Here is a 12,736-nt window from a genome sequence, read left to right on the forward strand (position 1 = left end):
AGAGAGATAAATGCAAAGAATAAACTGTGAAAAATTGAAATATAAATACTGTTAACAAACTGAAAAATTTAAAAGAAAATTGTGAAATGGAAAAAAGTAAGGTAATAAAATAATAGACAAAAAATATAACTTATGCGATGAATGATAAGTAGGAAGATATGAAATGGAATGAAATACTATATTAAGCACAACATATAATAAGCATAACAAAGGAATGAATAAAAGACCTTAAGATGGACAAAAGAGGAACACGGAAATACAAAAACAAAATGAAAAAATTATAATAAATAAGGTCCTTGATTATGTACATAGAACAGGCGAGTACGGGAGGTCGCTAAAACAGGTGAAATAAAAAAATCTATGAGGAATACCTATGTCCAACAGACAACTGGAAAGCTGGGTAATTTTTTTCCTGTTTTCCGCGTTAAGTTGTCATGGACTCTTATTATTGTTTTGATTGCAAGTTTAGTATTTTCAGTTGTGGACATAATCATGGAACACTTGCAAAATTTGTAATCACTTAGGTAATTTTGTTAGTTCTGGAATGAGATATTTAGCATATACATCTCGTCTTATAATTAAGTATATAATCAATGAAACGGGAAATACATTATTGTAGAAACTTTACACACTACAAGTAAGTCGCAACTTAAAAAAAATACAATAATCTACGAAAAATTAACTACTTCACAAACAAACATTACAAAAAACAATTTATTAAACAATGATTAGTTAAAAAAATCACCCTGACTGTATAACAAAAAATAAATATTCAACAATTATAAAATTTATAAATGATTTAAATATTAATAAATAAAAACGTAGTTTATTTACAAGGACGCAGTTAATACCACAAAATGGCTAATTTAAGTCACTTCGTATTATAACAAACTATTAAATATACATGTTAGCAACAATTGTTCATGTTTTTCCTATGTCTTTGTTCCTGGATCATTTCTGTTTAATCTGTGACTAAGTGTGTATCCTACACAAGAGGCAAAATACATCTGAAAAATGCTGCTGCCTGCACCTTTTTCATTTTCTACAATTGTTGATTCCCTATAATCTCAAATGTAACTATTACGTGCTTTTAAAGAGTAATTAAAAAAAAAGCTGTAATGTTTCGGCCCATGAACTATTTTATAATTTAATTTTTAAAGCTAAGAGAAAATACAAACATGTGAAAATATTTTATATTAATTGAAAAAATAAGTTTTCATATTTAATATGTAATAAATAATTTTAAATAAAATCGTATTCAAATATTGTTTGCAAATGATTTTTTTACTGGCAACATTTTAAAATGTCATATTTGTATATTTTTGTAATTTTAATTTGTAACGGCTAAAGAAAATAAAAATTAAATATTGTTACAATTCATAATGAATCGTCTTAATGATATCAGCGACGATGAGTTTGTACCATTTCTTCATAGTTTGGGAGTGGAAACTTACAATAAATCGTTCGAATGGATGTTCCACGATCCTGCTATTGCAGAGATTTTGAAGTGGCTATATAATAATTTGGATCACAACAATGCTTTAACTGCTAGTGAAGAATGTAGGTAAGTGTTGTGAGCTCGTATTCTAGTAGGGATCATGGAAATTTTCCCCAAAAGCCTTTTGCAAGTTAAAGTCACGGGTTCTTAAGAGATAAAACAGTCATACATCGATAGCATGTTTGAGAATGTGCTCATCATCAGGTCACTTTCATCTTGTATCCTCTCTAGTGTAAGCTACTTGCTTGCTTATAAATAACATTTTTAATTGTTAAGATATCTTATGTATTTATATTGTTGGCTAATAAATTACAGATACTTAGAACTGAAAAAAATCAATAATTTGTTACCATCTGAAGAATTAGAAAAATGTGTAACATATTATCAACAAGAGTTTGAAGGGATATGTCTACCAGGTGATCAGGATTCCTTAGACGATATGAAATTAAGCATAAGTATGGATGAAGAAAGATTGGCCATGTTGAAGAATCATGAAGAAATAATGAATGGTTTAATAAAACAAAACAAGTATGTATCTTTCACTATAATTTCCATATATACATGTATGTATATTATATATACATAATTCATAGTATAATTAAAAATGGTTCCATTCCTATGACAGTCCTTGCAATGACTACAACTCCAAACCATTCTGGAAACGTTTTTTTTTTTATTTCTTCAATATATTCCACAAAATCCTTATACTTACTACAAACTTTTAAATCTAACTAAAAAAGAAAATTGAATGTATTTTTTCAATTAATTTTTAACTTGAAGAGATAGGAACCAGATACAATGCTCTGGCTAAAGAGCCATGTTACAAGTTTAAGTAGACATTACTCCAATACATTGGTGTTCACCTTCACTGATCAGATTCCTCTCCTTGTTTACCAAAAATTAAATGATCCTACTAATATGTATGTTTTGTACATGTTAACTACCCATTATTTATACTTCAACCTCTTTCATACTATGGTTGTCTGTAAGAGATTGCCTTGTGTGATAAGATCACATAGTACTATTTTGATTATTGTTATGGAACTATTTTAATCTATCCTAGAAAGTACAATAAACTATATGAAATTAAGGAAGCTTGTTCCAAAAATTACTTTATGTTAATTCATAACAAGTTTCAATACTACAGCTTATATTAGAGGCACTGGAAAGTAATGTCATTTCTGTCAACATATATTACATACAGAAAAACTGATTGATTTTTACCCCTCCGTCGTTGAAAATTTGTATACTAGATAGCAAAAGGTTGTTGATAACATAGGTGCATATATTTTCGTATTGAATTTAAAAGAAAGCATCAACATTTTCTGGTCTCCCATGTCTTTATATTATTTAATATCTCCCTAATATCTTTATATGAGAGATATACCTTATACCATTACTTCACACAAATCTTAAGATCAATCATTAAATCTGCATAAAATGTTCTTCTAATAATCAAATAAAATAAATTTTCAGATCAATAAAAGAAGCGCTTGATGTTGAATTAATGAAATTGAGTGCATCACAAAAACAACACGAAGAGGAGGAGAGAGTTCTGGGTGATCAGTGTGTAGTTCTGGTGAAAGAGATCGATGCTGTAGTTGATGATGTATGTCATGTTATAAGGGACAACTTGAAGATGTGTACAAGTGCTGATAAGGTAATTTTTTTTATTGTCATGGTATTATTCACAGTGACTTGAGTAAGAGAAAACTGCCCCAAGAGCCCAATTTGATAGAAATTAAAATCAAATTGAACTTATCTACAATGGCATCCTTCAAATCAATGCTACTAGAGTCAAATGCTCCATGATCTGAAAATCATTCACAATGAATTCCGAAGATTATTTTTTATAGTTGCTAAACATACTCATGCATTTATAACTAAACAATTTGTAACACATACTCATACTCATGTGGCTCTTTGAACTATTTATTTTTGGCTCTGATTGATTGTTAAATTATGTCAATCAACAAGGGCTGATGGGGATTTTCTAACTTTGAAAATTGGTTATGAAAAATCTTCTAATATATGTAAACTGTACCTACATTTGTAGCATATATATTTTACTTTCTTCAGGTAAATCCAAGTAAGTTCTTTGCCTTTGGTCCTTTTGAGACATATAGACAAATACAGTCACATTTCAAATCGCATTTTGACCTGTTTGTGTCGAAAGCATTTGTTAACAAACAGATGTACAAAATTAATGATGAAGAATTAAACACAGTGTTAACTGAAGCCAGGGTTTTGGAAACAAGGTAAGCTTTGTATGTATATTACGATAATAGTAGCTCTTACAGACTTTGTACTGTCAAAAAGTTATCGGCCAGTGTTATTCCAAAAGAAAAAATATGCAAAGTGATTATTTACACTTGTAAAAGCTTTAAAAGGTCAATTGTGTTGTACATTTGTCAGCAAAGAACTTAAAATATTTATAGATAGTAAACAATAGTTAATATTAATATGCAGTAATCTGGATTTTGAAAATTATATTCCTATGTTATCATTACTTATCTTATACAGTGGTACCTCGACATACGAGTTTAATTCGTTCCGCAACCTTGCTCGTATCTCGAATTACTCGTATCTCGAAGCAATTTCCCCATACAAAACAATTGAACTACCATTAATCCGTTCCAACCTCCAAAATGTCCCCCAGTTATTTTTGTTACGTGGTTTTGAATAATAAAAACGTATTCATAAATATCAAATATTTATTGCACAAAAACAAAAAAGAGAATGTAAAGAAATAAATTAGATATCCTCACTGGTCTTTGCCTTTTTCGCTACATTTTTCTCGCTTTCACCTGAAGGCCGTTTAGAAAAAAACATGTCCAAGGAGGTTTTGTTTTTTTCCACGAACTGTGAAACTCTCTCCCACATTCCTAAGATCTCCTTTATCTCACTTGTAGAAATAACCTCCTCCTCTGACTCCTCAAAACCAATTTCTTGCATAACCTGAGTATGCTGTTGTGACTGTACCGTGATGGCGCGACTGCGTGTTACTACCGAACCGAACTCGTATCTCGAATTTCGCTCGTAACTCAAAGCAAAAATTTATTTGCTCGTTGGCTCGTATCTCGAAAAACTCGTATGTTGGGGCACTCGTATGTCGAGGTACCACTGTATTTCTGAACAAAAAAAAAACATTGATTTTTGACAGCACATGACGCATAATTCAATAGTGATATCAAGCAGTGGTTGCTCAGTGGTAAGGACTGAGACTTGTGATCATGGGTTGCAAGTTTGATTCTCGAGATATAGTCTTATATATAATTCACACTTAGTTTATTAATTATATAGAATGCCACTGCTCACAACCCTAGAATGTAGGCAGCAGTAACCTCTGTGTGCTATAATACTGCAATTGCCAACCCGCCTACCATGTATGGCAATTATGGTATATCCCCCATAGATATCTTTGGAAGAGGTCTATGCATAACAATGGGCGTGTATTGGTTGAAAGATGAGCTATTTTTTCACCACATTTCAAGCTTTTACAGGTGTACATATCACTCTGTATAAAATGAATTACAGAGAGATCATTTTATTAGTTTAATCTCCTAATATTAAACAATAAATTGCTTCAGAAATATATTTTCCGTTTTATATAATGCAGCAAAAGAGTATACAATATAATTGTTAGGCAAATGTTTGAACACATGTGTTTTAATTTCGTCTGCATTTTGTATGGAAAGGTAGAGTCGTTTTAAAATTCTTCAAGTAATTTTTCCTTTCTCCCAATAAGAACATTTCTGAAAATTTCCTTTCCAAAATATATTTTCAACCCAATTTGATTCTAGCATATACCAAAAGGGTTTCTTGTGTTTTTATGTGTGTAGGAGAAGGGTCATAAAGTAAAAGTCCGTCGAATGTATTCAATATTACTAATCAATATGGTTCTTGATTCACTTCTGGCTTCTCTTGCTTCATCCTGATTCTTTATTTTGCCGCTATATCTATACGTTTTGTGTAATACAACGCGTGGGTGTGTGAACCCACCCAGGTCTGCATTTGGTAGGTACTATGCGAGCAAGACAGCACTAGGTATTAACATTTGACGTACTATTGGTTGATTCGCGATCTCTATATGTACATAAGTGATCACTGTAATATTTTTAAAGTGAATAATAATACAAATCATTTAATAAATAACTGTGCCTACAAAAGAACATAAACATTTAATTTATATATAAAAAAACTATAAATTTAGCCACCATGTGGAATTTGGGCAATCCAAACTTTTGGGAGTCGCATAACACACTTTAAAAGGATTTTTAAATCTGTGCTTATTGTATAAATTAAATTTTAATTAAGAAAAGGACCAATATTTAGCCACTTCCGCGCATGCAGTGGTAGTTGTGCAACAAAGTGCACCGCTCGCCAGCCCGCTGATAAATGCACATGCGGCAAACAATGCGAATTACACAACTACCAACGTTAAATCACTCAACAGGTGTTTCACCCCTCCACGGGGCATCTTCAGGAGTTATGTTAAACCGATTAGTGCCAAACAAGACTCTGTGTGTGCGGAAGTAGCTAAATATTGGTTTTTTTCGTACTTAGGATGGACTTCCGCAAAGTAACGCCTGATTCCATTAAATAAATTTTAATTGAATTTCAGTTTATCAGACGCAGTGCACGCATATATCTCGTCAAAGGCAGAGCTCAGTGGCCAGCAGGCGCAATCAAATCTTGTTTCAAATTACATTGACTTCTACCCGACCCAATCTCGGTGAGTACTTGCATATCTACCTATGTCTATCTACAGAGGGCCTTAGTAAACAATTATATATATATTTAAATATATGTACTTTGTATTATAATACTTTGTAGTAGTCCATAGTATATTAGAGAATTTTGAGCCAAGGCAGCTCATAAGTAGAGGACTGAGACTTGCAATCGTAGTATCAATGATCATACATATTTAATAAAAAAAATTGAATTTGAACTAAATGAATTTATTAAAATTCCGCAAATCATTATTAAACTACCGTTTAATAAATTGAGAACACATATTAAAAATAAATTAACTAGAAAAGTATATTATTACTATAAACTAATATTTAAATGATATAAATTCTTATCTACAATGTCACTTATTTTAATTTTGTTTAGGCTATATCTAACAAGTGTATATACATAAATCTATATTGTTTTATTTCTACCTGCTTCTTCTCTACAACTAAAACAAAATTGTGAAACTAAACTGCTAAAGATCAATATGAGTCTTGGCAAAAGTTTCTTTATATTTATCTATTGAGATATTTATATAAAGCGAAAGCTTTTATTAATTCAATGGACACAAACCATGCCCATGTTACTCCAGTTATATTTTTGGTAAAGAAAAACTAAATTTGTTTATTTCAGCTCTAGCATATTAGAGGCACAAAATTCTGTGGAGATTTTAGAACAGGAAGAGAACATACTGAATATACAGATCAAAGATGCGGTTAAGGAATTTGTTGCCTCGCGCACGAATCTCGCAAAGAGGACTGCTGCAAGTATTGCCTTGAATATCAGAGAGTGAGTAAACTATTTTTAATGTCTAAATATGTTTCAAGTGTGCTATTTTTTTGTTCTGAACCAATGTTCCGAACCAGAGCTATAACTAGATGCGTTAAGTGGTATTTGAAGCTAAGCGTGTACAGAATTGGTCGTCTAAAGTGGCAGTAGGCAGGGTACATTACTTGTGGCTGAAAGGTTTGAGAGTGGCGACCAAGAGCAGATAGAGGAGCCGTAAGTAGTCCCTCCATTGGGTTAGTTGACGATATAGTTAGGGTCACAAGAAATCACTGAAACTCAAGATCAGTCATCGTTGTGATCTTTAGAGAAGGCTTATGTAGTGCAGCGAGTGCGTTTCGGCTGATACTATAAGCACAAACAATAAGATTGTTTTAGACACAGGGTGCGTTTGGAACTCAGGTTTAAGATAAACAATGTCATTATAGGAAAGTGTAATCTGATTCTAGTTTCTATAAAATTGGGCTATTGTTTAAATGACCCTATATAAATAGAATACTAAGAAGAAATAAATATATAAATGTTTCATATATCCTGGTTACCGAATGTTAAATCAAACACCCCTATTAATATAGGGGGTGATGTTTTATACTATGTCGACTAGTTATACTTGGTGTCACAATTGATTCTAAACTTTAATTCAAGGAGGTCTTACATTGAGGTTTCTTGTCAGGCTTAGTGTTGCAGCATATGCAATTAGGAAGATAAAACGCTACTATGCTATTGATACTGCTAGGATATATATTTTAATTTCCAAAGCATTATGCCCTATAGATTGATGTTTTTGAGTCGAGGTGGGTATATTGAAAATATGTTTGTTTTGCAAAAGAAACATCCGAGATATTTATAGACTACTATCTACTAGAAAAAGCAGTTTAAATAAGTCAATATTCTTACAGAGGCCTCAATATATATCGAAAATAATATCTTACATGTTTACAATAATTACAATAAATTAAAAAAAATAATGAATGTCCATAGTGTATTTACAAGGCATCGAGAAAAAATGGCTGTACCAAAGTTTCGGATGCAAAAAGTCACTGGTTTATTTCTAATTAACGGAATAGGCTCTTTTTACTATCACTTCCCTTTACAAAATTCAAAACTCAGGTTAAAAGTAAATTGACGAAATAGGCTTATTATTCAATAAATCAATATTTAAATGACACCATTCCTTGGCAGTGATGTCGCCTGATTTTTTTGATTTCATTTAGGGTAGATCTGATAAAGTGTGTATAAATCTGTATTGTTAAACTTTATTAACCTGTCAACTGTCTATGGACATATCTGTCAGAACTCCCCGGGTGCGTACATAAGGTAAAAAAAAATAGGCTAAATTATATCGGATCACCTAAAAATACAGTTTAAAATGGATGTAGTACAGACCACAAGATAATAAATAATAATATTTCATTTATCATATAGAAAAAATTCGTTCCTGACACACAGGCAGCATGTTGCGGCACATGAGGGGTTAAAAGATGTGTTGTTGGGTACTTTATTCCTGCTTCTCCGCAACTGCGAAGTAGAGTTAAAAATAAAATAGTTTAAAAATATAAATAGATAAGTTGACAATCAATAGGAGTTCTGTTAAAAGTTCCAATTTTGAATAAATTAATTTTTTCTTGTCTTTATTTATTTTGTAATTATTTAATTTTAATTTCAGAAAAATAAACAACGATCTTGCATTTCTACTTAAAACGACATACGAAGCTCTGGCAGTTGATAAACTTCTGTATTATATGTTGAGGAACGAACTTAGGTCTTTGGGAGATTTACTTCATTTTGCAACACACCTGCGACAGTATCTGTTGAAAGAAAACGAAGCTGTACGTAGTCGAATTGTAAGTGATTTCATCTACTACATAAATGTTAAAATATATATCCATATTTCCCTTGGTCACTCCATACCCTCAAACCTCTCTCTCGGAGGATTTTTTTATTTCGTTGTCATTTCAATGAAGAGATGGTTCCAGAGATATGGTGATGAGTCAGTATATACATGGAAATATATACTTTTATTTGCCTACATATATACATATCTAATAGATTTAGGCGTTACTTTGCGGAAGTCCATCCTAAGTAAGAAAAGGACTAATATATAGCTACTTCCGCTATGTAGCAGTAGTCGTGCAATAAAGTGCACCGCCTGCCAGCCCGCTGATAAATTATTTATATATATACAATAAATTTGTATATATATATATGTATGTATATATATATATATATATATATATATATATATATATATATAATGTCTCATTCGTTCAAATCAAAAGTTCCCTGACTTTCTTCTCATAGACTACTTTCAAAATTTAATTGGTTCTGGTGGACACCCAGTTGAATGGCTTATTTCCTATATTCCCAAAAATCACATATTCATCTATACATACAAAGGGTTGTATGTCTGAACAAACGAACGGCGGCTGCATTTTGCAAGTCTTAAAACTTTTTACGGAATTTGGATTGTTTGTTTTTACATGTAATAGTCGCTGAGCTTCTTAAAATATTATCTGATCATAAGATAATGGATAAAGTCAAGACGAAATTTTAGTTCCTCACTTTCGAAATCAGATAAATCTGGACTCTGTTTATGAATTGTGTGTTCACAATTTCTTAGTCACGCTAACGTAGACCCCCGTCGAATCTCCAATGGACCCTTTCGGTTCTCGTGTATGTATATACACCCCCCAGCCTTCCATTATAAGAAATTGTTATTAAATTTATTAATCAATGTATTACAGAAGTCAATGAACGCGATCTGTACAGAACAAGCTCTGGTCAAAAAGAAATTACAATCCTCTAACATTTTACTAACCACCCTGTACACTTTACTTGGTGCTGAACCATCAAATGATCCATTGTTGGTTCTCAAGCTGCACTCTCAGCTCAAGAACGATATAAAGAAGCTGAAAGATGATGTGGAAGAAGCATATGAGAAGAAAGAAATGGCTATAGCAACATGGTAAGCTTTTACCTCTCCGGTCATACCAAAAGTATGCGATCACTAATCTACAACTCTGCAAACACACTAAGTGTTTACGCCGCCAACTACTTGAACATCAGGTTACGTAATTATCGCTTTACGTCGCCGATGAGGCGTCAAATGAAAAACCCACCGCCTTCTTCGAGATCCGTTCATAAAGATTCATTAAATGCTTGGGATCATAGAGTCTTATAACTTTATTGCCTTAATTATCTGTCCTGCATGTTTTTAACGTCGCACCGTCAGCCCCGACTGGCTCGTTCGCAGAATCGGATATTTGAGTGATGGTCACAGTATAATAAAAATTAGTGACTCATCAACTAGCTGTATTAAAAAATCTAGAACCTTATAGTTTTTCTTTGAATTTGAAAAGTCAAGTCCAGTTGAAAAATTGGATCAGCTCAATTGTATTTGAGTTTTGTTTAATGTGTGGTTAGTGGGTTTTGTATGAATTTTATACGCGGATCACGGGTGATTATGCTCGGAGGATTGTTCGCTGCGAGATCGAAGAAGAAATGAGGAGATCCGTAGGATAACCAAGATCACAGATGTAGAGCTCGAAGAATAGCTCGTTTGAAGTCACAGTAGGCGGGAACATCGTCCGTGCAAACGATGGCCGTTTGGGCCGTAAGGTTGTAGAGTGGCGACCACGAGCTGGTCGCGGTACATCGCTGGATGCGAGTAGAGCATGAACGGTCATCGTGACGATATTTGGGAGAGGCTTTTGCCTTGCACTGGGCGTCTATCGCTTGAAAAGAAGGAGTAGGAGAGACTTGTAAAAGCAATTTGTTGTATCCTCGAGCAAGGCTTTCCAGGAAGCGCTCGACCTTCATCAATGAAGATAAACAACCAAGAATAAGATAAATGCTCTATCATAAAAAAGATGAATCAACTTTATATAAACGAAAACTTGGTGTTGTATGTTTAAATGTAAATATATACTATTTTCAGTAAGCAGTCAAGTATTCCACTTAAAGAGTACATCTGGGACGGTTGTACCAAACGACCGTACTGCTACGTATCCACTGCAGGTTCTTTATCGTACCAGCTGAAGAGGGAGATAGAGAAAGTCGACAAGAAAGTGCTAGAGGCGAGAGACAAGTTTGCTTCTGTGAAAGTAAGTTATGTTACAACAATTTCATACAAGTTACATATAGTTTACAAGTAAATAAACATTTCAGGTGTAAGATGTCCACCACTGGACTTACGTTTCCTAATTTACTGCAAAGCTGTAATTAGCGGGAAAAGGTTATAAATTTCAATATGCATTACGTACGCGCGTACGTGACGTGAAGTTATCTATATTCGACCCTACAATTCATTTTTTTAAATCTTTTGTTTTTCAATGAGAACTGCAAGTGGCCTGAACGTAAAGTGCAGCGGAGGTCGTATACGCCCCACATGGAATGGAATGTGTTAATTATGATCTGTGTTCGATTAATTTTCAAACATGTATATTAATATGGCAACATTACTTGGCTGGATTTAATTTTTTTTAAAGGTCGACTAACTCTCTTCTAAAAATGGCCACAGCCAGTAGTTATAGCTCTTTAATATAAATTCAATAAAAAGCCCATATTGGTTGTATTTCAAAGTTTCACACAGCATTTTATTTCTGCAATCGGTATTTGAATTTTGCTAATTTTATGGTGGAGTAATAATAATATTTACACCAGTAATTTGTGTCGAGTTCCCAGGAGCTGACATAAGTAATATAAATTTAATTATTGAAATGATTTCACAATCAATCAAAGCCAAAAATAATCATTCAAAGAGCTGCAGTTTGGCCACTCCTGTTATATAGCAGATATTTCATTTGACGGCAAAAAGCTTTTACACCTATTTTACAATAAAATGATCACTCTGAAATATGTTACATTTTTTTAATTATAATGCAATAAGCCAATAAATACTGGCAGAACAAAGTCTGTAGAACAGATAGTAAAAAATAATTAATTTTAATATTTAGTAATTTGAATTTTAAAAATACCTTTTCTTACTTATATTATTTATGAAACTATTAAAGTTTTTAGACCTATTTCCAATCATTCTGTATAGATTACTCTTATTCTATTGTAATGCAAGGAGAGATAGTAAATAATAATGAATTTTTATATATAGTAATCTGAATATTGAAAACGTATCTACTATAATATTATGTTATTTATTATTTATAAAGTTATTGTTTATGGATCAGGTAAATCATACATTAATTGACAACATACAAGCTAAACATTTACCCATTTAAATCTTTTTCACCTGTAGCCAAACTTTTATAAATGAAATATATCGAGTTTTATTATAGTTGAAAAATAAATTTAAATTATGATTTGTTTTTCAGAATGGCGACAAGCAGGGCTTAAGGAAACTTTGGCAGTGGTTCCTGACGGACCAGGCCAAACTTCTGTCAGCAGTCAAGTCATCACAGTCAAGCGGTTATATATGATAGGATATATGGAATATATTGTTTATTTTATTGTTAAAATAACTATTTATTGCAGTTGACGTTACTGTCGATTCTAACGCCATCTGTTATAGTTTACCATAAATAATTTTTTAATTTTACATATGTACAACTAAAAAAATATAAAAAAATCGTCAAATTAGACACACACACCACTATGTACTCGTATTATACTAGGGCACATTAATAATAGGTGGTGTAAAAGTAATGTTATAATTTGAATCGGCAGCATATTATGAATTAAAAAAAGAGCTCGGTTGTTAAA

General features: G+C 32.3%; 1 protein-coding gene across 1 annotated transcript; it reads left to right on the forward strand.

Annotated features, from left to right (window-relative positions):
• The first annotated feature begins 1,382 nt into the window (after positions 1-1,382).
• On the forward strand, positions 1,383-12,647 carry LOC137921720 (putative leucine-rich repeat-containing protein DDB_G0290503). The gene is made up of 10 exons (XM_068764532.1): positions 1,383-1,564; positions 1,814-2,026; positions 2,975-3,158; positions 3,578-3,756; positions 6,123-6,233; positions 6,869-7,024; positions 8,688-8,865; positions 9,766-9,986; positions 10,959-11,124; positions 12,349-12,647. The coding sequence occupies exons 1-10, from the start codon at positions 1,383-1,385 to the stop codon at positions 12,451-12,453; spliced, it is 1,695 nt and encodes a 564-aa protein (XP_068620633.1). The 3' UTR covers positions 12,454-12,647.
• Positions 12,648-12,736: the final 89 nt, after the last annotated feature.

Source organism: Battus philenor, unplaced genomic scaffold (genome assembly GCF_028537555.1).
Source record: "Battus philenor isolate CCGP_79_NKW_IND1 unplaced genomic scaffold, ilBatPhil1.0.hap1 SCAF_19, whole genome shotgun sequence".
Lineage (NCBI taxonomy): Eukaryota > Metazoa > Arthropoda > Insecta > Lepidoptera > Papilionidae > Battus > Battus philenor.